General features: G+C 46.7%; 1 protein-coding gene across 1 annotated transcript in view; it reads left to right on the top strand.

Moving 5' to 3' along the window:
- LOC128418473 (V-set and immunoglobulin domain-containing protein 10-like) overlaps nucleotides 1-20,783 on the top strand; it is a 38,720-nt gene extending 17,937 nt beyond the window's left edge. Inside the window, exons 3-11 of the mRNA XM_053398178.1 lie at nucleotides 1,341-1,604; nucleotides 3,390-3,677; nucleotides 5,377-5,634; nucleotides 7,380-7,655; nucleotides 9,048-9,335; nucleotides 12,988-13,110; nucleotides 14,862-14,923; nucleotides 16,617-16,748; nucleotides 19,514-20,783. Of these exons, the coding sequence (XP_053254153.1) occupies nucleotides 1,341-1,604; nucleotides 3,390-3,677; nucleotides 5,377-5,634; nucleotides 7,380-7,655; nucleotides 9,048-9,335; nucleotides 12,988-13,110; nucleotides 14,862-14,923; nucleotides 16,617-16,748; nucleotides 19,514-19,597 (1,775 nt within the window). The 3' untranslated portion in view covers nucleotides 19,598-20,783. The remainder of the gene's footprint in view (nucleotides 1-1,340; nucleotides 1,605-3,389; nucleotides 3,678-5,376; nucleotides 5,635-7,379; nucleotides 7,656-9,047; nucleotides 9,336-12,987; nucleotides 13,111-14,861; nucleotides 14,924-16,616; nucleotides 16,749-19,513) is intronic.
- The last annotated feature ends 3,308 nt before the right edge of the window (nucleotides 20,784-24,091 follow it).

Here is a 24,091-nt window from a genome sequence, read left to right as displayed (position 1 = left end):
TAAGCTGCTTCTGGCGAACCAGAGCAGCGCACGGAAACGCCATTTACCTTCCTGCCGGAGCGGTACCTATTTATCTACTTGCACTTTGACGTGCTTTCAAACTGCTAGATTGGCAGGAGCAGGGACCGAACAATAGGAGCTCACCCCGTCGTGGGTATTCGAAGTGCCGACCTTCTGATCGGCAATTCCTAGGCTCTGTGGTTTAACCCACAGCGCCACCTGCGTCCCTGCCTGATTCTTTGATGCATGTAGTCAAAAAGACAGAGATGTCTGCCCTGCCCAGTGCTTTTGTCGTTACCTGCACAGGTGAGGCCACGTCCACCTCTAGTCACATGCAGAGGAAGTCTGTCCCAGCCCAGAAGGAAACAGGAAGTTTACTTGCTGGCTGGACAAACATTCCTCCCCATGTGTAAACATGTTCACTCTAGGAATGTTGTACTTGACTGCTCTTGTGTTTCACATCCTACAGACGGGAGCTGGGAAGAAACACTTCTAAATTCACAGCTCCTTTGGGAAGGGAGTGGGAATTAGTGGCTAGAGCAGGGGCAGCCAGTGCGGCACTCTGCGGATGTTGTTGGACTACAACTCCCATCATCCCTGAGCATTGGCCATGCTGGTGGGAGCTGGAGTCTGACAATATCTGGGGGCATAGCTGTCAACTTACAGATTTGAAAATAAGGGACCAGCAGCCTTGAAAATAAGGGACCAGCAGCCAAAATAAGGGACCTGCAGCCTCACCTGTTCCAGGCACTCCAGTCTTCCTGTCCTCCTGCAGTCTGGTCAAACTCATGCTGGTAACTTTGAGAATACTGTCCAACCAACTTTGTAACCAGAGGTTCAACTGAATAGAATCTGAATCACATGCACCACAAGGCCTATGCAGCCTCAACTTAAGATGGCTCCCTGGCCTGGCTTTGCACTGCAAAGTTTGCAGCAGCACGTGCAACAAAATGGCCTCCAGCATTCAAAAAACCCCTCAGCTTGCATTAACTAGCCACACACAAGGCATGCAAGCTCCACCCCCCAGTCGTTCTTAGACTTCTTATTGGGTGAGCAACACAGCCAAGCAACACAGTTGGGGCCTCCCTCCTCCCTGGCCGGCAGGGAGGGAGGGAGAGGAGCTGCTTCTTTTGAAATTTAAGGGACATTTAAGGGACATCCATCAATAAGGGACAGCAGCGGGACATGGCGCTGGAATAAGGGACTGTCCCTTCAAATAAGGGACACTTGACAGCTATGTCTGGGGGGTGGGGTGGTCCATGCTGGTTATTTCTGGGCTAGACCTACTACAGTGTGGGAGCAGCTCTCACTTCCCATTCCTGTATTTACTTATTTTCCAGAGGAGGTGGGCAATGTCTCTGTGACCCCACCCTTTGCAGAGGTGACAGAAGGAGACAGCTCAGTGGCCCTCAGCTGCACCCCAGTCCGAGGCTCTGTCTCCTGGACCAAGGATGGGAAAAACCTGGAAGAAAACCCCCGATTCTTGCGCTTGGCTGGTTCCTTGCAAATCAGAAACCCTCTACGTACTGATGCGGGCATCTATCGCTGTACTATCACAAACCCTTTTGGCAACGGGACTGGCACCGCCAACCTTACTGTCTATTGTGAGTACACACTAGAGTTTACCGTTTTTATATACTAACATATTGTACCCTTGTGGTTGGACGTAAACTGCGGACAGCCAGCTACATATACCTGCTGAGCCACTCATCTTCCTGGGTGGCCTTGGGCCAGTCGCTGGCTCTCAGCCTAGTCCTGCTCACTGAGGTCAGGTATTCTTCCTTGAGTTTCTCAGACAAAGGGTGGGATAAAAATGTAGCAAATGATAATGTTTATTGAATTTGTATACCACCTTTCACCCAAAGATCACAGGGTGGTTTATAGCATCAAAACACACACAAAAAACACATAACTAAATAACTTTTAGACTTCTAGGGAGCCCTGCTCCTAAAGATCACAGAGGCAGGCTGACAATGTACTAAAAGTCTTGACGACTAGCCTGGTATCTGTGCTTATTCATTCCTTGGGTATTTATAACCTGATTTTCAAGCCAAAAATCAGTCACTTTATTAAAAAAAAAATTGTATACAGTGGTACCTTGGTTTGCATACGTTTTGGATTACAAACACGTCAAACCCGGAAGTGCGTGTCCCGGTTTGCAACCTTTTTTTGGATTACAACCCATTTTTTTGGATTATGAACAAACTTTTTTCAGAGGCCCCATTGGCAAAAGCGCGCCTTGGGTTACAACCTGTTTGGGTTTACAAACGAACCTCCGGAACAGATTATGGTTGTAAACCAAGGTATCACTGTACTGCCCTTCATCCAAGGATCATAGAGTGGTTTACAGTATAAAAACACAGAAATACATAACACAATAGCAAACAAAACAATGACCCTCAAGCAGAGTTTAAAAAGCCTTACATTGTTTAATTAGCCAAAGGCCTGGGGGAAGAGGAATATTTTGCCTGTCGCCTATTATTGATGATGTCATCATAACGAAAGGAATAATGAAGCATAGCTCATTCGATAGAGCATGAGTCTCTTAATATTACAGACACCCCAAGTGTCCTTTCCCCCCAGGGATATCCCTGATTTAAAGAAGCCATCCCAGTTTCTCATTTGATCCCGGAATGTCCCGCTTTTCCTTAGGACATCCCCATTTTCATTGGAGAATGGTTGGAGGGTATGGAGTTATCCAACCCCCGAGCCGTCTGAAGGCAATCCTGTTATAGGGATGTTTTTTTTAATATTTAACATTTGGTTGGTTCCTGTGAAAACAGGATACTGGGCTAGATGTTCTTAAGGAAGATTTATCAGAGTTCGATTGGCTGCTCGAAGGGAGAAGTGGCATAAGGACCAGTCATACATCCATCTTGCTTCCAGACAGCTGCTCTCCTCTTCTTCCTCCTCCTCCTCCTGGCTGCTGGCGAAGACCATGTAGTCTGAATAATTCACGGGAGTTCATGCACTGATTCTGCACACTTACTTCCTCTCCCTCCCCCCTCCCTTGCATGTGCTTGCGGCCAGCGACCTTGGCCAGCCTTTCGCCGCGCTTCTCGGGGAGAAAGGGCAAACATCCCCGCCGCAAGCGGAAGGGACACTACTTAAGACGGCTGCGCTGCCTTTTACCCAGGTGGCTGGGCAAATACAGCCGACCGTAATGCACCTTTCTGCTGCGAAATGACCACTGCATCAATCTGAATGGCCACATTCGTCAGCGAGGTCGCAACCTGGATAACCAAAGCTGGGGAGAGGAGGCAGGTTCCCTGGCAGTTAAGCCTGACGGATAGATTGCCTGTTGTGTCTTAAAAAAATAAAACAACCCTAGGAAATAGACATTTCATTGGTACTGTATTACATGGCTGTGTGGCTTTCATTCCTCTCAGATGGCCCAGAGACCCCGACGATTACTGTTTCCTCATCGGAGCGGGACTCTGACGCAGGGAGTTTTGTGCTGGTGAACAGTACCGTGAACCTAACGTGCCTGGCGCCGTCCGAGCCCCCGGCCAAGATGTACTGGAACATGGCAGACGCTCAGGACCTCTACGTGCCTTCCTTGCCTGTCCTGCAGCTCCCGAAGGTGCAGCTGAATCAGGCCGGCTCGTATTCCTGCTTGGCCATCAATCAGCGCACACAGCGCCGGGTTCGAAACACTCACCATCTCACTGTTGCCCGTGAGTTGAATTTGACATCCATCTTTCTATCGCACTAAGAGGCGTGCATCTCAGCAGGAAGGGAGACAGGCGCAGGAGCATGTATATCTGCAACAGAAAGGTTTGCATGTGGGGAGCTGCAGCAAAATGTTGCAGTGTGGAAGGCCCCCCCCCCTTTCAGGAGCCCATCAAGTTCCAACCCTCAGTTTTGCAGGGCGGGGTGGGGGATAGTGGCTCTGCTCTTGTAAACCAAGAAATGACATATCCAGACAATTCTCTCTATTCTTTTCATATCTGTGTGACTCTTTCTCCACTCGTCTCTTCCAGGATTCACTAATAATATAATACTCATTACAGTTTTATTATTTGTACTGCCTTCAGATGTCTGAAGGTCTGCCCTCAGGTGTCTTCTAAAATTCAGATAGTTGTTTATTTCCTTGACATCTGATGGGAGGGCGTTCCACAGGGCAGGCGCCACTACCAAGAAGGCCCCCTGACTGGTTCCCTGTGGCTTCACTTCTCACAGTGAAGGATCCGCCAGAAAGCCCTTGGAGCTGGACCTCAGTGTCCTGGCTGAGCAATGGGGGTGAAGACATTCTTTCTCCCACCCTTAATGGTCATTCAACATTCTGTGGTCACAGAGCAGGCTCAGCCCCATTGAGTTGTGTTGGGTGCACACCCCATTTAGAATTCATTTTAAAAATGTTGTTCTGCAAACCTTGGGTTTCCCCCAAGCCTGTTGATACTTCGCTCTTGTGTGTGGGTGCCATTACCTAAGCAGCATCACTCAGTGCTTTACCATCAGAAGTAAATGATACTAGTTTCCCTCTCAAGGTCTTCCCCAAAGAGCCCTAGGAATTATAATTTGGTGAGATGCTAGGTTTCCATTGTAGAGTTCCCCAGCCTTGTGAAAGAGCCCAGATTTTACCAGAAGTGGAATGACTGTTAAACCAGTGGAAGTATGGTGTAGAGAGATGCCTTTTCCTCTACGGCAGAAGTAGCTACCGTGGCAACTTCCATCATCCCTGACCATCGCCCATATTGGGGCTGATGGGAAATGAAGCCTAAAACATCTGGAGGGCTTCTACTTTGCTCTACGTCTGCATGAAATCTTCCTTCTCTTTTGATCCGGCTTCTGTTGAACTAAATTCACTGCCTTTGCCTTTTAGGCAGGCATCTTTCATGCTTAGGTTTTTGTTTTTGTTTTAACCTCAGCTATTATTAACACAAGCTTACCCTGCTATGTGACCCAGTTTGATGTTTTCTCCTCCCTTTAATGTTTTTTTTATCTCAGATTTTTGTTTATTATTATTATGAAGTTATGTTGATTTTGTTAGCATTCTGCTTTGAGAAGGTTTCTCCTGTTTCTTGATTTAGGGGCTTGACTTCTCCTAGAACCCCCACCCCACCCCCATGGCAGCCATTTTATGAAATCCTACATACCCCATGGCAGCCATTTTATGACTGGCACCCGACACACTTCCTCAAAATTCCAAATGTGCCCACTGACCCAGCAAGGTTGGCAAGCCCTGGCTAAAATGATCTAACCAGGCCACCTCTTTTCCCTCCCACTTAGCAAGAGCTGGTTCTGATAGCCGCATGCGTGAAACTAAGTTGTTTGAAGATCTTTTTCCTTGTTATGAAATATTCTGTCTCTCTGAATCCAGCCAATCTGATTTGTGTGTATGGTTGAGTTATCTCTTTCTTTCTCCCTGCTTAGAACGACCCTTTGGATCCCCCCGTTGCTCTGTGGCCTCAGCAGACAATGGTACCGCTTTGCGTTTCATTTGTTCCTGGCCTGGTGGCTCCCCTACCCCGCAATTGACCTTCCAGGGGCTCCCAGGACACGAGGAGGAGGTCAGCACCTCCAACTTGCAGCGATTGCTGGTCTCTCCCTTCCCAGCTGAGCTCAGTGGCAGCAAAATCATCTGTCTCGGACACCATATGACCGGGCAAGGCAATTGCAGCTTGATTCCAGGTGAGACTAGCAGCTACTAAACTGGTTACCAGAATCCTCCACAAGGAGGAACCGGAAGGCAAGATATGAGTTCTGGTTCTGGTGTAGTATTGTGGTGTAGCAGTCAGAGTGTTGGACTAGGACCTGGCAGACCAGGGTTCAAATTTCCATTGGGCCATGGAGCACACAGGGTGCCCTTGAGACAATCGTGGTCTCTCAGCATGACCTCCCTCAAAGGGTTTCTGTGAGGATAAAATGGGGATGGAAGGATCATGTATGTTGCTTCAAGCTCCTTGGAGGAAAAGGTGGGCTGTGAATGTTAACAATTAATAAGTGAGCTGTTACCAGCAAATGATGGGGTGTTTGGTGCATGGTTTAGGGGTTTAGTAGGCCCCCATTAAGAGGGCTTGGCTAGTTAGAACCAGTGAGATTCAGTGGGCAGAGTTTTGCAGTTGGTTAGAAAGTGAGATGCTCACTTGCTGATCTTTGTCCCAGCCCCTTTCTCTCATCCTAACCTACCTCACGGGGTTGTTGTGAAGATAAAATGGAGTAAGCTCAATATTTGTTGTCTTCAAATCCTTGAAGGAAGAAAATACAAATGTTATGAATAATACTAAAAAGGGGCACTGAAACTGAAAAGAACAAACTCACTATATTAGGCAAAATGGACATTACGAATCCCACTTGTTATAGGTTTGGGGGGTCAGTCTGGATGATATCCATGGGTTCCTTCCAGACCCATGATTCTGTATCGAGGTGGCTTAGAATCTAGTAGATGAAGCTGCTGAAACATCCAGAGCAATTTCTTTGTAAGATTAGTCAAGTACTTCCATCGACATGTCCAAAGAAGTTGCCCTATTACCATGGAGACAAATGGGAAAGCATTTTTTCACCTCACTGGGCTGGATGCCACATCATCCTAGGATATAGAACAATAGGCCAATAGTGTGAGAGAGTTTTTGGCTGATGCCAAAAACTTCAGACACGGTGGCTTGGGGCTCTCCTTGGAAACCCAGCTGAGAAGCGAGATCTGTTAGAGCACCTCCATCTTACACTCCGGTTGCATATATGTGTAAATAAAGCTAGATATCCTAAAGACATCACAGTCTGGGAATACTCTAAAGACACCACAGTCTGATGATGATGTGACTAACATACGGAGCTGCATTATGCTGGTACATCAAGCTGGCTGTTGTCTATGCTGACTAGTAGCAGGGTGGCGCTGTGGGTTAAACCACAGAGCCTAGGACTTGCCGATCAGAAGGTTGGTGGTTCAAATCCTCGCGATAGGGTGAGCTCCTGTTGCTCGGTCCCAGCTCCTGCCAACCTAGCAGTTCCAGTGCCGGGTCATGTCAAAGTGCAAGTAGATAAATAGGTACCGCTCCGGCGGGAAGGTAAACGGCGTTTCCGTGCGCTGCTTTGGTTCTCCAGAAGCGGCTTAGTCATGCTGGCCACATGACCCAGAAGCTGTATCCCGGCTCCTTCAGCCAATAAAACGAGATGAGCGCCGCAACCCCAGAGTCGGCCACAACTGGACCTAATGGTCAGGGGTCCCTTTACCCTTACCTTAGCAGCTCTCCAGGGGTCTCTCTTCAGAAAGGGATTATCTCCCAGCCCTGCCTGGAAATGCCAAGGATTGGACCTGGGTTCTTCTGCATGCAGAGCAGATGTCCTACCACTGAGTTTTGCCTCGTCTTCAATTTTCAGAAAGTTTTGTTTACCAGCATAACAGGCTTCCCTCCCTTCCCCCTAATCTCCCACCACAGAAGCTCCCTCAGGAGTTTTTCTCTCATTCCGGACATACAGCGGCACCGAAGAGTCCGTTACCATGGAACTGCATTGCCAAGGCACCTTCAACCCTGTGGAGATTGACTGGTTTCGGAATAAGGGGTCTCTCATTCCTGTCGGAGGCCGTTACCACCTGAACCCCGATCGAACGCAGCTCACCATCTGGAACTTCACTTCCCCAGATGACCTGGGCAATTACAGTGCCACCTGCTATAATCCGCTGGGATCGCAACGTTCAAACCTCACCATCCTTGGTGAGAGCTCCTTCTACCACCACTGAAGTCCTATTTTCTATATCTATTTCTTTTCATGGGTTCCTAACACCAGCCTTTTGCTCTCTGCTGTAAATAGCAGCCAGGCAGCTACATTAGGTGAGGAAAGAGCAAGTGTAGTAGCCACCATTTTGGTTCCTGGCAGTGAAGTGTGAGAAGCTGGAATGTGTGCATGGGGACACCATTTTGAATGAGGGCGTGGATGCTCACTTTTCAAGACAAAGCAAGATTTGGGAGAGAAACAACCAATATGTCTTTTTAAACCATCCACGTCCAGCCTGAGGGAGGGGCTGTACTGGGTGGCAGGGCAGTTCTTGGCTTGAGAAGTGATTTGGGTAGAGCCAGTGTAGTGTAGTGGTTAGAGTGTGGGACTAGGATCTCGGAGACCAGGGTTCAAATCCCCACCCAGCCATGAAACTCACTGACCGACCTTGGGCCAGTCACAGTCTCTCAGTCTCACCCACCTCACAGGTCTGTTGTGAGTGATAAAATGGGGAGGAAGAGAACCATGTACACCTCCTTGACCTCTCAGACTTTGGGGGAAAGAGGAGGCCTAAGTGTGAAGTAATAAATAAAATGCCTTCTGGTGGGCCTCCTCCTACAGTGGTGAACCCTATTCTTGCCTGAATTAATTAATCCCAACCACATTATTTTCCTGATCTAAATAATTCCTGCCTGGAAGTTGAGGGTGGGCTGGGGGTGGAAACTTCAGGCATTATACAAATATCTGTATTTTTTTTTAATCCAATAGCAGCTGTGAGGAGAGGGGAGTGATGTAGTTTCGTAGTTTCCTGGAGTAAGAGCCATTAAACTCAGTGGAACTTATTTTGATGAGATGTACCAGGAAATGAACCCCTGTGTGTGTGTGTGTGTGTGCGCGCACGCGCATGTGTTGAACATTCACATTACTACTTCTCCAGTTATTATCAGACACTAGCCACTTAAGAAACTTTAAAATAAAATTTTAAAATTGGGAAATCTGCTCACCGATAAGACTATAGCAAGGATGCAGAACCTTTGTCCCTCCAGATACTTCTGGGCTGCCGCTCCCATCATCCTCAGCTGTTCGTCATGCTGGGTAGGTGATGCTGACTGATGAGAGTTGGTGTCCAACAACATCCTCAGAACATAGGAAGCTGCCTTATGCTGAGTAAGACCATTGGCCCCTCTAGCTCAATATTGTCAACACTTGTCCAGGTTTTCAGGCAGAGGCCTCTCCCAGCTCTCTGAGACCTTCTGCCTGCAAAGCAGATTCCCAGCCACTGAGTTACAGACATTCTGCATCAAATCTTCCGTATCACATCTGTTTTGGTCCTGAGCAGCAGGACTGTACCTGTTGGACTGCACCCTCCATGAGTTATCCTCTCTCGGCAGGTCCTTCGATCGCCGACTGGACTCTCTCTCACGGACCTCATCCTGGTTCTGCCTACCTGGCCTGGACCGTTCCAAATGGATCTGCAGTGACTAGCTTCTGGATCCAGATGCAAGGTCCTCAGCAGCACCGTTCAGCTGAGGAATGGAAGACGGTGCAAGTCTTAGGAGCCAACAACCGATCCACCACTGTTATAGGATTGGAGCCCCAAACGCCATACTCCTTCCAGGTTGTGCCTCGTTTGGGATCCCAAGCCGGGAACGCCTCTGTTGTTTACATCCTTCAACCAGGTGTGTGTTCCTGATTTTAGGAGACACGTGGAACAGGGTGGTTTGAGGATGGGGATAGCATTTCAGATAAGTCTAGAAAAATGACTGGCCCACAACAAAATTTGCTAGCCTATATTATTCATACCCACACCCACCCGCACAAATATAAGCTGCTCATATTGAAGTAAAAGAACTTGCACTAATTTTAGGCTGCATCTGCACTATGCATCTAAAGCAGCTTTATACTGCAGTCATACCTTGGAAGTCGAACGGAATCTGTTCCGGAAGTCCATTTGACTTCCAAAATGTTCAGAAACCAAAACGTGGCTTCTGATTGGCTGCAGGAAGGTCCTGCAGTCATTCAGAAGCCCCATCGGATGTTCGGCTTCCAAAAATAGTTCGCAAATCAGAACAGTTACTTCCAGGTTTGTGGTGTTCGGGAGCCAAAACATTCCAGAACTAAGCTGTACGAAAATCAAAGTACGACTGTACTTTAAACAGACATAGTTTCCCAAGGAATCCTGGGAACTGTAGTTTGTCAAGGGTGCAGTTTCTAGATTTCTATTTCCTTCACAGAGCTACAATTCTCAGAGTTCCCTGGGATTGATTGTTAAACCACTCTGGGAATAGTAAAGGGAACAGGGGTCTCCTAGTCTCAGCACCCTCAACAAACTACAGTTCCCAGGATTCTTTGGGGAAACCATGGCTGTTTGAAGTGGCACGATTCTGCTTTAAATGTACTGTGCAGACGGGGCCTCTAAGTTTAGTCAAACTTCTCAGGCTGCTGATGTTTACATGCAGCTCGGTTGTATTCCTTCACAGGGACTTAAAGAGGGTGACAGTAAGATTTATTTCCAAATCTGCACGATGTCCATTCCTCCCAATGGGCCTTCCATGGCATTCATTTCAACAAATAGCCGCATTTTTATGGAACATTTGTATAGCACTAACCCCCATGTGGCCCCCAACCTGTGGAGGAAGAGAATTGGGGCTAAAAGGGCAAGGGAAAATGTCGCTGCGTGGTGGCAACATCGCAAGCGAGCATGAAATGTCAGACTGTGCACTCTTTCTGGAGAGTGAAGGCAGGAACCTTAACTTATGATATCCATTAGGGCTGTGCATCTTGTCTGGAGAAATCACAGATCAGGAACCCAATCGAGCCAATTCAGGTCCAGTTTAACACCTTAGTTTTTAATTAAGGGCAGTGCAAGGCTCCCACTTTGTCTCAGGACTGAGATCGGTTTGGGTCAGATCAGAGCCCAATCAGGGGTGCAGAATCAGAGTTGCCTTGCACAGCCCTAACAGTCATGCTTTTTGATGCATACGTGCATTTTGTGAGAGTTTTCATTCTCCATTTATTTTATTATTATTTTTTTTTATAATATTTTTATTGAACAATTTTTTATATAACAGAAACAAAACATACATGAACAAACATTCAACAATAATAAAACATAAAACAAGTACCATTTCATAACCCAATTTAAAGTAAATGGACTTTTTAATCATGACCCAAAAGAGTGGGACATTCTCTTCTGATTTGCACAGGTTCCTTGGCTTGGTCGCCTGAAGGCAATTCTTCACTCACCACAGGCGACCAGGCCAATGGCCATTATGAGGCTGGTTTGAAGGGGGAAAGGAAAAGAGTCGGGTTTTATGGGACTGAATTGACACAAAAGGCGGCGAGAGTGCTTTAAATGGCTTAAAATAGTTTAGCGCCAGTACTAAGCGTTCACACCTACTGCTTTTAAAAAAGCACTTTGCAGCCATTTAAAATGCTTTGCCATAATTGTTAAAAATGAAAATCTTTAACGAAAAGTAAAATAAAGCAGAGGTTCACCAAATGTTCTCCTGCTTTAATCATGGGGTTATAAAAGCACTGCTTTCAGAGTCAGGAATATTTCCCCCCCAATGCTCCTAAATTATATGGTCACTACTGACCTTTCCCCCAATCCTGTTTGCTACTATTGTTTCCCCAATGCGCTTCTGATTTTGGACTTTTTCTGTAATACTTGGTCTCCTTCCTGCGAATAGTCACATGGGTGATCCCAGCCAGCTGGGGATTTTGTAGTGAACAGATAAATTTTATTATTTGTTGACATCAGTGAGGGCAAATTAAGCCAATTGAGAGGGAGGTGGAGGCTCCCTGGGAACAGTGGCATGAGCAAAACCAGGCAACTGTGATAATTAAGGATATGACATCATAACAACATAGCCAGTCAGATCTGGCTCTGTGGCCATGTCACTAAGGTCAAACAAAGCCAGTTCCAAGTGAAGGCAATGATACCCCCCCCAAAAAAAATCCATTCAAATTATTTCACAGCAAACACTGAAAAGTTGTGTGTTGGAGGGATGCTTTTCTATGCAAAGGTTTCATGAAAAATGTCACACTATTATAAACCTAGATCACATTTACAGTACCCCTTGTCCTTTTCAGAACCTAACCCTTTTCAGATCTGGGGACCTTCTTTAGTCCAAAGATGCATATTGCAATCCCAGATCTCTATTTTTAACAATATATCTATGATGGTGCTGCTGCTGTTAAAACTGAACAGTGGGGCCCAGCTCATCATTACCTGTGTGCTAGAAAACCCAAAGTCTGTGTTCGGAGTTGAGCCTGATTGCAGAAATCTCTTTAGTTCTGTGCATTTTGTGTTATTTCACATGGTTTAGTTGTTGTTTGAAAGAAGTTGCAAATGAAAGAAGTGTCGTAGAGACACTTCCAGTCTTTCTTCTTCTGCCATGAGATCTAGAAACTTGTTTCTTCTTTCTACTTTTCAAAAGAAAGCTACTCTTTCCTGAATGTTAAATTCCACTCTGCGTAGCAGTACAAAAACTTGTTATGTGAATACACTGATCCTTCATAGCAAGCCATTTGCGGGTCCAGCGGCCCCACCATGCTTTTGCCTCTGATAGAAGGGTTTCACCTCCTTGGACAACAGAACATCTCCTGGGTCGTGTGGCCTTTGTGGCTCTTGGTGCAACAGTTTCCTGTTCATGCCACTTAATATGTGCCTATCCTCCCTTTAATGTCCTGCGGAGTGTTCTGATGGTCCACAACAGGGAAGGGCAACCTGTAACCCTCAAGTGGCGTAATGGTTGGAGTGTTGGACTAGGACCTGGGAGACCAGGGTTTGAATCTCCACTCAGCCATGAAACTCACTGGGTGACCTTGGGCTAAGTCACCGCCTCTCAGTCTAACCTACCTCACAGGGTTGTTGCATGGATGAAATGGGGAGGAAGAGAACCGTGTACATTGCCTTGAGCTCCTTGGGAGAAAAGGTGGTGTTTATGTACGTAATAAACACACAACACAAAATATACAGATGCAGCTGAACTCCAGCTCTCATCGTCACTGACAATTGTCCATGCTGACTGCAGATGATGAGTGCTGGAGTTCAGGTTTTTCACCATGAGCTTACAGTTTCAAGGAAACCATCTGATGAGGATCAGATTCCTGGCTTTCAAAACTTTTCTGGCTCTAGAATCCTTGATGGATAGGATCTAAAATAAGAAGCGAGGGTCAAAATTTCCGAGTCTTGGAAATTCTTCAGTCTTGCGAGACAAATATGTGAAGCTCAAGAGCTCCTCTGTGGGCTATGGCTGAGGTAGGACAAACCTGAGGACCCCTGTGTTTCTAATCCTGATTTCCTCTCCTTCCTCTGTGTCACAGATTCGAGTCTGAGTGCAGGCGCCATTGCTGGAATAGTGATTGGCTCCATCTTTGGTGCACTCCTGATCCTCGCTCTCCTGTTCTTGTTGATCTGCTTGATCTGGCCAATCTGCCTTCGGAAAGGTAGGCTGAACCACAAACAAGCGAAACACAAACTAACTGAATTGCTGATCTTTACCGATTGGGCGGGAAGCATCACATGGCATATGGGTGTGATCAACTGACCTCCCTTCAGCCAGTTAAATACCAAGCATGGAAAGTCAGGCTCAAGAAATAGAATAACTATGTTAGTTTTAAACCACAGTTGCCCAACCCTGGTGCCCTCCAGCTGTTGTGAACTGCAATTCTTATAGGCTTGGGGATGATGGGAGTTCTCAAAATCCAGAACGTTTGGAGGATGTCAGATGGGATTTTATTCTGTGGCCTGCCCTGAGACCTCTGGGTATAGGGCGGTATATAAATTCAATTAATAATAATAATAATAATAATAATAATAATAATAATAATGGCTGCTTTGAAGTTGATTGTGTAAATATAGGATAGAGAAATAGACACACACCCTTTCTATGCTCCACCCACCAGTTTCATTTCCCTAGTCCTGCCAAAGAACTCTGGAAATCAGATGCTGTCTTAAGGACTAGAAACTTGGATAGAAATGGAGACTCTCAGGGTACTGAAATCTGTGTTCACTGGGCCAGCTTTTGCATTTGCCCAGGGCCGTCTGAAGCATATCCGATGCTGTGGTACAAAGCTCTCTCCGGCGCCCTCCCCCCTGTTTCCCAGAGTTGTCCACCTTTTTTTAGGGAAGATGGCGCTGCCAGCAGGGCTGGAGGAGGCGGGCAGTGGTTGGAGTGTGGCTCCTCTGGCAGGGAAGAGGTGAAGGCTGGACGCGGCGTCTCCCAGCTCAGCTGGCTGCTTCGTGCAGCGGTGGCGGCCATGGCAGACGGAGGCTCCAGGCGTGGTGCTGCTTTGTCGCGGCATGGCAGAGGCGGGCAAGGGCGGTGAGCTGATGCCAGGAGGCGCCGCATCCAGCCTCCACCTCTTCCTTGGCACCCTCCAGAACTTGGCGCCCTGGTGCCCCGCACCACTAGCCTCTATGGGTAAGATGCCCCTGACTTTGCCCATCAGATATATATTTGGCATAAAGGCTTTTCTTTGGCCAAATGCGGGCATCAGTATCTGATACCACCTGGCTGATATTTAACTCATCAATCCCTCTATTTCCGATGTTCAGGCATGACTGTTTTTGGCTCATACAGCTAAAGCAGAACATCCTACACACACTAGAGGGAGACTTGGAGGAGCCACATCTTTGGTGGGTGGCGGTGGTGGGGAACCCAAACCAGCCTGGTGAAGATTGAGCATGTTCAGTGGCCACAGAATGCCACATGTCTCTTGAGGGTGAGAAAGGGAACAGAACAGGGGGAGCAAAGTAGCACCTCCAGATATTGCTGAACTCCAGCTGTCATCAGCTGCAGCCGGCATGACCAATGGTCAAGAATTATGAGAGTTGTAGTTCGGCAATATCTGGAAGGTGCCACATTAATTGCCCCTGCATGGGAGTGTCCTGGAGGAGGGAGTAGCTGTCTGCCTTTAACAGCAATCAGGAAGACTCCACGCTGCAACATTTTGTTGCAGATCCCACTTGTACTGATACTAATAAGCCAGGAGGGGAAAATAATCCTCTAGCCCTTGTGCTGAGCTGGTCACAGTCGAAGAGGATAGGCCAATCGGGAGCTGGCTGTGATCACAACTAGTCAGAAGGGTTCAGTTCTGGTTCAGCATTCCAGGGGATATTTCTTTGGGAACTGAGAGACAGCCAATCTCACCATCAGTGCAAAGCTGTAGTGACATCGGCCTTTCACTCCTTGCAGCAAAGGAGAAGAAAATCCCCCCAACGCCACCTGAGAACCGACAACACTACCTGTCACGTCAGGTAAGATCAAATGAGATGCAAGTATAATAGGGATGTGTGTGTGTGTGTGTGTGTGTGTGTGTGTGTGAGAGAGAGAGAGAGAGAGAGAGAGAGAGAGAGAGAGAGAGAGAGGCCATTGTGTGCTGTGTTGAACAGTTGTGAAACTCACCTCTAACCAAGCGGTATCATGAATGTGCACAGGTGTTTTATAGCTAAGAACAATTAATTGTCTTTAGATGCTGATGTGTATTACTTCAGAATGTTATAAGGTATCCCTGATGCTGTTGGGGGGGCTTCCTCTTGTTCATTCTGCTGCTTTTAGGTTCTGCTTTGATGGCATTACTGTCTAAAGCACCACTTCCTCTCACTTGTAGCTGCTCAACTTTTGAGATCCACCTCGGGTGAGGGGAGCTTCTTTTAGGGGAAGGCACTTGGTAAGGCAAGGCAGAGAAAGGGTCTTCTTAGTGGTGGCACCTCTTATTTGAAACAGCCTCCCCAAACAGATACGACGACATTTAGGTGGCAGCTTAAAACCTACCGTCTGAGCACAGGTTTTGAATGATTGGCAATTTTCTGTTTTATGGATACACTGTGTTCCCACTCTGGATTTTTGGAGTGGTGGATCGGTGCTGTTTAAAATAGGGTTACCAGATGTCCCCTTTTCCCGGGGACAGTCCCCGAATTTGCAAATAAGTCTCCAGACAAATTCTATCCCCAGAATGTCCCCGGATTTCATTTAATGTCCCCGGGAAACACAGCAGCAGCAGTCTCAGCAGCCTGGAGCAGTTGGCTCTAGCTGGCTTCAGGAGCTGCTTGGAAATCCCCATATGGTGGTGGTGCAGGGGCTCTAAGAGGCAGCTTCTGGGCTGCCTCCACCTTCCCTGACTCCAGCAACTAAGCTGTGAAGGGAGGCTTCATGTTGCCTATTGGACCAGCCTCTCAACTCCTACTTGCGTGCAAGCGGGGGGGGGGGGGGATCTCTCAGTTAGGCAACGGGAAGTTTCCCTTCTCAGCTGAGGGATCCCCGCCCCCTCCTGCTTGCACGCAAGTAGGAATGGGATTGGGGCTGTTCCGATGGGAAGGGAGGCATCGCACTGCTCGAGCCTTTCTGCCGCTCTCGGCCTTCCTTCTCTGCCTTCCATGCCTGACCCACCGCACACCGCTTCACCACCACCACCACCAAAGAACCAACAACTCTGGGGCTGCCCAGGCTCATGGAGAAAGGAGATAGAAGCCTCGGAGGAAGGGGAAATGTGGCGGTTGAGATCAAGGCGGCGGCGGCCCCTCTGCCATTGCCACCTCTGCAGCATCAACGTCCTGAACGTGTAGTGTTTGTTTGTTTGTTTGTTTGTTTGTTTGTTTAAAGTGTCCCTGAATTCATTGAAAAAAAATCTGGTAACCTTAGTTTAAAATGATTTTTGCTACCGGTTTCTTTTTGTTTGTTATTAGTGTTTTTGATTCTTTAATGTTATGGCAATTTACATATGTCACACTGTACCTGGGTAGGCAAGTGACTAATAAAAATCACAGACAAATAAACCAACCTGATACCCTCCAGACAATGCCATGCTATAACTCCCACCAGTCCCAGCTAGCATAGCCAGTCGTCAGGGATGATAAGTCAGCAACATCCATGTTGGCTAATCCTGAAACAAACCATCAGTAGTTTCTCTCTCTGTGCATGTCCCTATTCAATATCTCTCCATCTTTCCAGTTCCCAAATGGCAACAAGCGGGAGTCGAACGCCCCCTCTTGGGGCAACCCTCGCTGGTCATCAGGAGACTCTGACATCTATGCTATTACCTACGAGGAACACCTACGCAAATATGGTGGCCCTGGAACTTTGGTAAGTGCTGTGGGAAACACACTGTTAAGCTGTGGCAAATGGGGCCAACCATAACAAGGCCATCCCTGTTCTACTGCTTCTGCGGCGCCACTGGGTGTTCTACTGGGGCATCAGACCAGCATTAACCATTAGCTAGTGCTTTCGCCTACAGAGCTCCTTCCAGTCTCAACCCCCTATTTATTACCTATTCTCTGCACAAAGATGCCCTCTCGTGTCCTTCTAATGGCATGGATTTTTGATTGACTGGCATAAGTGGCTACTACCCAAAGTCCTACTGCTTCAGGGCAAAAGCTGAGTGCACATGTTTAGCCCAGCCTGGGTTCCTGGGGAGCTTTAAAGTGTCAAAGAACCATGGTTTGCAAACTCCACATAGGCTGGGCTGAGTCACAAGTTGTCAAACTCCAGGTCAAATACAGATTGCATTGTGGCCTGTTCTTTGCAGTCTCAGCCAGGGAGCAGAAACAGGATGTTTATGGAAGCAATAGTGGCAGACAACAGATACGCAGCAGGGGTGGCTGTGTTCACCTGAGTGTGAGCAACAACTTGCCTGTGTGTGGTGGTGATGCAAAGTAACATTTTGGCAAGCAGGATAAGGCCGGACAACATGTGATTTGAATCATGTGGTCTTTGCCCTCCAGCACAGTTTTTCTTCCAGAAATGTCTGCATGTGTGTTGAGATCTGTGCCAGGGGTTAGCCCTTTGTTCTGTGTTGCAGTCCCAAACCACATCATGGGGCCTCAAGCTTGCCATTTGAAAGGTGTGGGAAAGTTCCTGTTTACTCTGTCCCCCCTCCCTTTGTGGCAATTGCAGTAATGAGGATCCAGATCTGGATCAGGATTCCAGCAAGGGGGAAAGAGTCCTAAACTGTATCGATTCTTCTCCCTGCCAACTTTATTTATTTATTCATGCATTTATTAAAATGTTTATAAGCTGCCCCTTGTCCAAAAAATGGATTTCAGGACTGCATGCGAAGAGATTTTAAAATTACAAAACATATTATTAAAACCCAAACCAGCAGTGCAATAAAATTAAGAGGAATACAGCTATTCAACCAGCTTTAGGAAATGCAACAAATCTGAAATTGCTTGGTCAAATAAAAAGGGTTTTAACCTGACAGTGAAAGGACCACAGCAGTGGGGGGTAGAGAGGGAGCAGGGGTGCCTCCAACCTTTTTGGGCCCATGGGGAGATTTGAAAATTGGGGAAACTGTTGTGGGCATCATGTGTGCACCACAACTCTTCCCTCCCAGGATATCACCTGCCCCCAATTCCCCGCTCTCTACAACACAGTTAGGCTTGGAATAATGGCTAAAGGAGGTTTTTCTCCAGCCTAATTTCAGAAAGGGGAGATGGGGCCCTATAGCTGCCAAGAAACGGCTCTGTGGGGCCATATGTACCTGGTTGGCAGCCCTTGGAATTATAGGGTTGGCAGCAGGCATATTGTTCCTCCCCAAACAAGGCATTCCACAGGCAGGGTGCCATCACAGAGAAGGGCCTCTCTTAGGAGGCATCCATAATATACATCTTTGTCTAAGAAGGTTCATGGGAAAAAGACCTCTACTGGCATAGGAGCTTGGGAAGCTGCCTTGGAAAATAACTCCAGGGGATCCTGATGCTTTTCAACCCACACCCCCAATTATTCTCTGGCTTGCATAAAAATCTGAGCCAGGGAAGATCTCCCAGCTCCCTTCGTCATAGGTACACAGGAAGCTGCCTTGTACTGAATCACACCAATGATCTCTCTAGCTCAGTGCTGTCTAGACTGACTGGCAGTGGCTCTCCAGAATGGAGGCAGAGGACTTTCTAGCCTTACTTGGAGATGCTGGGGATTGATCTCAGGTCTTTCTGCATGCAAAGCAGGTGCTTTGCCACTGAGCTACAGCCCTTCTTCTAAGAGTGTATCAGAGCACAGGCATGTTGTTATGGGAGAAAGCACTCCTTCAGGTGCATGGGAAACATGCACACTCCAAGCCATTTAAGGACTGGCATTTTCAGTTGGGCTCAGTAGCAAAAAGAGAGCCAGTGTCATTCCTTTAGAACTGATATAAACATGGTTCCATCACGGTCAAACAGCAGGTAATGTGGTAGCTGGTTTCTGTGCTAGTTTCCAAGCCATTTTCTTTCTTCCTCTTTTTTATAAGATATTTATTAAGATTTTTAATAATATTACAATAAAATAAGAAAAGAAAAAACAGAATAACAAAAATACAGAATAAAGATTTTTTTTATAAGATATTTATTAAGATTTTTAATAATATTACAATAAAATAAGAAAAGAAAAAACAGAATAACAAAAATACAGAATAAATTTTCAAGGGCAGCCCCCCATTTTCAAGGGCAGCCCCACATATAATGCATTGCAGAGTTCCAACCCTGCGTGTCATGGAGCACCCTGGCTATGGATTTTCCAAAGCTCCCTGAGAAATGTTGCCAGCCTTGCAAAAACTCTTTGAGCTTCCCTTCAAAATGGCCCAGTGTCTCTGAAGGAAGGTGGACCCACCCCACCCAAATTTTCTGTGAACTATGCTTAGGGCCAGGGGTGCCCAAACTTTTTTCAAAGAAAGCCAGATTTGATGAAGTGAACTTGTGTGAGCGCTGACCAAAGTTGCTGAGCTTTTTAAAGGATTTTACCCCAGGACATATACTGCCACAGGGGCCAGATTAAATCAACCAGTGGGCCGGATTAGGCCCCCGAAATGGACTTTGGACATGCCTGCTTTAGGCCAAACCGTTTTCTGACCTCTTCTCTCTCTCATTTCTCTCCAGCCCATTAGCACCATGGACAGCAGCTCCCCCTTCCAACCTATACAACCTCGCACCAGGAATGTGCGCAGCGCTACTCAAGTCTGACGTTCTGAAGGTCCATCTTGGGCTGAAGAGGAAGCTTCAGACCAAGCACGGTCTTCAGTATGGGACCCAGGCCACCAAAAATGGAGCCATGCTGTCTTCTTGTGGGGCTTGACCGTGGGGTGTATGGAATCCAAGGTTTTCGAACTGGAGCTTTGGTTTCCTGGCATAATGATGAGAGGTGAACATGCTGTGTGGGATCTAGGGGTCTCAGGCAGCAACCTAGCCAACCCAGTTAAGGGGAACCCAGAAGGTTACATTGTGTGTAGATGACTTCTGATGAAATATTTCTGGGATTCTGAGTCTTTCATTGTGGCCACAGAAGGGATCTCTTGGAATGGAGCTGGTTACAGAACAGCTTGAGGTGCTGGGAAGAATCCAAAGGCTATCCAGAGGGCTAGGTGCTGGAGGGATGATACATTACCAAGAGCTCTAAGCTCATCCTTGCAGCAGAGGATAGTGTGAAGGACAGCGATATGGGATACTGCCTTATATTGAGTCAAACCATCGGTCCAGTATTTTCTCAATGGACTCACAGCAGCTGCCCAGGATTTCAGGCAGGGTTCTCTCCCAGCCCAACCTGGAGATTGAACTTGAGACTTTCTGCATGCAAAGAAGATGCTCTACCACTGAGCCACAGCCCTTCCCGGAGCACTGATGCTGTACAAGAAGTGTGTGAATTGGACGGAGGGAGGGCTGTCTCTTTGGAGAGGAAAGGTCTTGGTTGCCAGAGTAAAAATGTGCCTTTTACAAAACCACACCAGCGCATATACTTTTTTTTATCTTCACGCTGTAATGTTGCCTTTGCCAAAGTTCATCTTTGTGTTATCAAATGACTGGAGCCACATCTGATACTGATTTTTGGAATCTTCCCCAGACCTTCTGTTTTGAACGTATTCGAAACTGGTGGAGTTTCATACTTGAGTTTAGAAGTCCTGATCTGAATAAAGAAAAAAGTGATACTTTTAAGCTTAGGAAGAAGGTGCAGCTGTCTGATTTGATCTGGACTGCTGAGAAACCGGAAGACGTGCTTCCCGATCTTGACTGGTGGGAGATAATGGGATGCCCTGGTCTTCTCTAGGGGTGGTATGGAGAGGGATTTCCGATTCTGAACTATTTTGGAAAAGTGAACCTCAGAAGCTGCTCCCACAAGATGGCCACCAACCTGGACGATTTTAAAAGAATGATGAAGGATTTGTTGTTGTTTAGTCGTTTAGTCGTGTCCGACTCTTCGTGACCCCATGGACCAGAGCACGCCAGGCACACTATCCCCATTCTGTATGTGGCACGAATAAGCTGGCCAGAAATGCAGATGTCCCTAAATGAATAACTATAAAAATAGCTACTGGCAGCAATGGCTATGTTCTCCCTCCACTGTTGGAAGCAGGATGTGCCTTTGAAAACCAGTTTCTGGGCATTATGGGGTTGGGAGAGACTGTTCCTGTGCTTAGGTCCTGCTTACAGACTTCCCAAAAGGCATCTGTGGTTGGCCACTTCAAGAAGAGTGTCCCAGACTAGATGAGACTTTGGCCTGATCCAGCAGGGCTCTTCTTATGGTGTTTTATTTCAGCAGGTTTCCTAGCGGGGCCTTTTGTCCTACTTTACAGAATACAGCATTTTCCAAGAAGCATCTGTTGTGTGTTTCCTTTTTTTCCGCATCTCATAAATAACTACAGTAGTGTAATCAACTGAAGTGGGTTATCCCTCTTCCTTCCTTCCTTTTTTCTGAAGGAACTGGTATTTCTCTGCATGCATTCTTAGTACATTTAATTGGTTATAACGATCACCGTTCTGTATGCAGAATTGGTAAGTTGGCCAGAAATACGGATCTCCCTAAAGGAATAATTATATATGGTCTGGAACACCTTCCTTAAATAGCTGCAAGCGACAGTGGCGACGTTCTTCGCTGTTGGAAGCAGGATATGCCTTTGAAAAACAGCTGCTGGGAATCACAAGTGGGGAGAGTTGCATTTACACTCAGGTGCCGCTTGGGGACTTTGCATAGGTGTTGGGTTGGCCACCTTGAGATGAGGGTGCTGGGCTGGGTGGGCCTTTGGCCTGATTCAAGAATGCTTTTCTGAAGATCTGAAGGTGGGGTGTGCTGGACGTGCTGGTCTCTGTTGTGTTACGAGTGTACTGTACTCCCAGCATGGAAACGGGGAGCGGGGGCGGCATTTTATTCTTTCCCATCTCCATCCTCCTGTCTAATGGACCTCTCCCATTCTTTTGTGTTCCATTTATGGAATGACAACTCAGCATGCTCACTCATTGATATCTGTGTGAGCAATTCAGCTATGTGACTTTTAGAAGACATCTGAAGGTAGCCCTGTTCAAGCTCCGAGGGCCTTCTGGCAGTTCCCTCACTGCGAGGTTAAGTGGCATTACAGTGAAGCAGGCAGAGGGCCTTCTTAGTAGTGGCTCCCTCCCTCCTAAATGGGGTGCACACCTGACACAACTCAATGGGGCTGAGCATGCTCTGTGACCACAGAATTTTGAATAAACATTAAGGGTGGGAGAAAGAGTGTCTTCACCCCATTGCTCAGCCAGGACACGGAGTTTCAGCTCTGAGGGCCTTCTGGTGGTTCCTTCACTGCGAGAAGTGAGGTTACAGGGAACCAGACCTCCCATCAGATGTCAAGGAAATAAGCAACTATTGACTTTTAGAAGTCATCTGTATGGGGAAGCTTTTAATGGTTGATGTTTTACTGCGTTTTTAATATTTTGTTGGGAGCCACCCAAAGTGTCTGGGGCAACCCAGTCAAATGGGTGGCATGTTAATAATAATAATAATAATAATAATAATAATAATAATAATAATGGCAGAGGAGAAGGGTGTGGAGGGATTTTTTCATATGCTTCACTTTCATTTTGCACAATGAGCTTGGAGGTTCTCCCCCTTCCTGGCCTGCAATTGTTAACAATGCTAATTTCTTCCTAAACGGAATAATTCATATGAATTATTCTGTTTAGGAAGAAAATTGGCATTGTTAAAAAAACCAAAAAACTGCAGACACAATAAGAGAACATAAAATACAAACCCACAACCCTCCAGCTCATTGTGTAATACCAAAGTGGCAGATCAAATAAGCTTGCTGATGAGGTTTCATATTGTTGCTCTCCATAAACAAGCAAGAATTCCCCTTATGGCCAGAACAAAGGGGGCTGCATTAGTAAGAAAATTAAAACTGCGTTATATATTAACACAGTTTTAATTTTCTTAGTAATGCAACCCCCTTTGTGCCGGCATTAGAGAGAGTTCTTATTTGTTTCTGAACAGCAAAATGGAATGATTTTAATGAGTTTTTCCTCTACAGAAGGGTTACTAAGGTGGGGTGACGGAGACATAATCTGGATAGGGAAAGGAGACAGCCCCCCAAACAGGTATTAAAGGGACAGATATAGCATTTCCACTTATGGGCTAATTAAGTTTGTTTTTGAGTATGGTACTCTGAAGGCCAGATGGTGGCAATTTTTTTGCTGTGAAGTTTTGGCGACTTGGTGCAGCTGGCTTCTTGCTTGCAATAGAGCGCATGAAACAAGTTTACAGGTGAGGAAGGAGGAAACAAGAGATCTAGCAGCAGGTCCACTGGATATTTTTTGCTTCTGCACAGTGAGAACTGGCAATGAGAAATGAAGGGGAATGCGCGCTGAGCTCCATCCATCACCCATAAGATGAAGGGCCATGGGGTTGTCATGGCCCCATGCCTCTTAGGATGCAAGAGGGAAGCCAGTCTGGCCCCAACCAACAGGCCCGAGAAGTCAAGATGCTTGAGGAACTCAACCTCTGCAAATCTCACCATGGACTGATGTGACCCACAGATCATACTGTTGCAGGGCTGGAAGGAACCCCAATCATTATTATTACTATTATTATTATTAATCATCATCTAGTCCAACCCCCCCTGTAATGCAAGAATCACAGCTAATGCTCCAGGATTTGGTTTTCTGAGGTCTTGCTTTTGTAACTGCTTTTGCGGGATCTGATTTCTTTCCGCAGGGCCCATAAGACAGAGTTGTTCCGCCTGGCCTTTGGCTTGGAATCAACTTGATCCCCTCCCCCTCTATCCTTTTTCCTTTCTCCTTCTGTGATGGAACTCCTATTTGGGGACTTCCTTGGCTTTTTTCTGGCCCATGTAGGACCAGTCTGGATAGTTGGCCTTGGTGAAGATTTGACGTTTTCATCCCCCAAAAGTTTTTGATTTGAGTTACTACTGAAATGAGGCTGCATTTTAATGTTGTATTTTAATCTTGTTTTTAAGTTGTATTTTAATCAATTGTTTTATACCTGGTGTTAGCCGCCCTGAGCCCGGTCTTGGCTGGGGAGGGCGGGATATAAATAAAATTTATTAGTATTATTATTAATGCAAGGTAACAAAGCTCAAAGGTGCTGCTCCAGGTGGCAATAATGGGATAACCTGGAGAAGCATCACAAAACAACTAACAAAGTGAAATGATGTGCTAGTGGTCCAGTATAAATCAACCATGACTGCACTTGTG

This window comes from Podarcis raffonei, chromosome 8 (genome assembly GCF_027172205.1).
Source record: "Podarcis raffonei isolate rPodRaf1 chromosome 8, rPodRaf1.pri, whole genome shotgun sequence".
Lineage (NCBI taxonomy): Eukaryota > Metazoa > Chordata > Lepidosauria > Squamata > Lacertidae > Podarcis > Podarcis raffonei.
The sequence above is the reverse complement of the archived record's forward strand: the minus strand, read 5'-3'. Positions and strand labels throughout refer to the sequence as shown.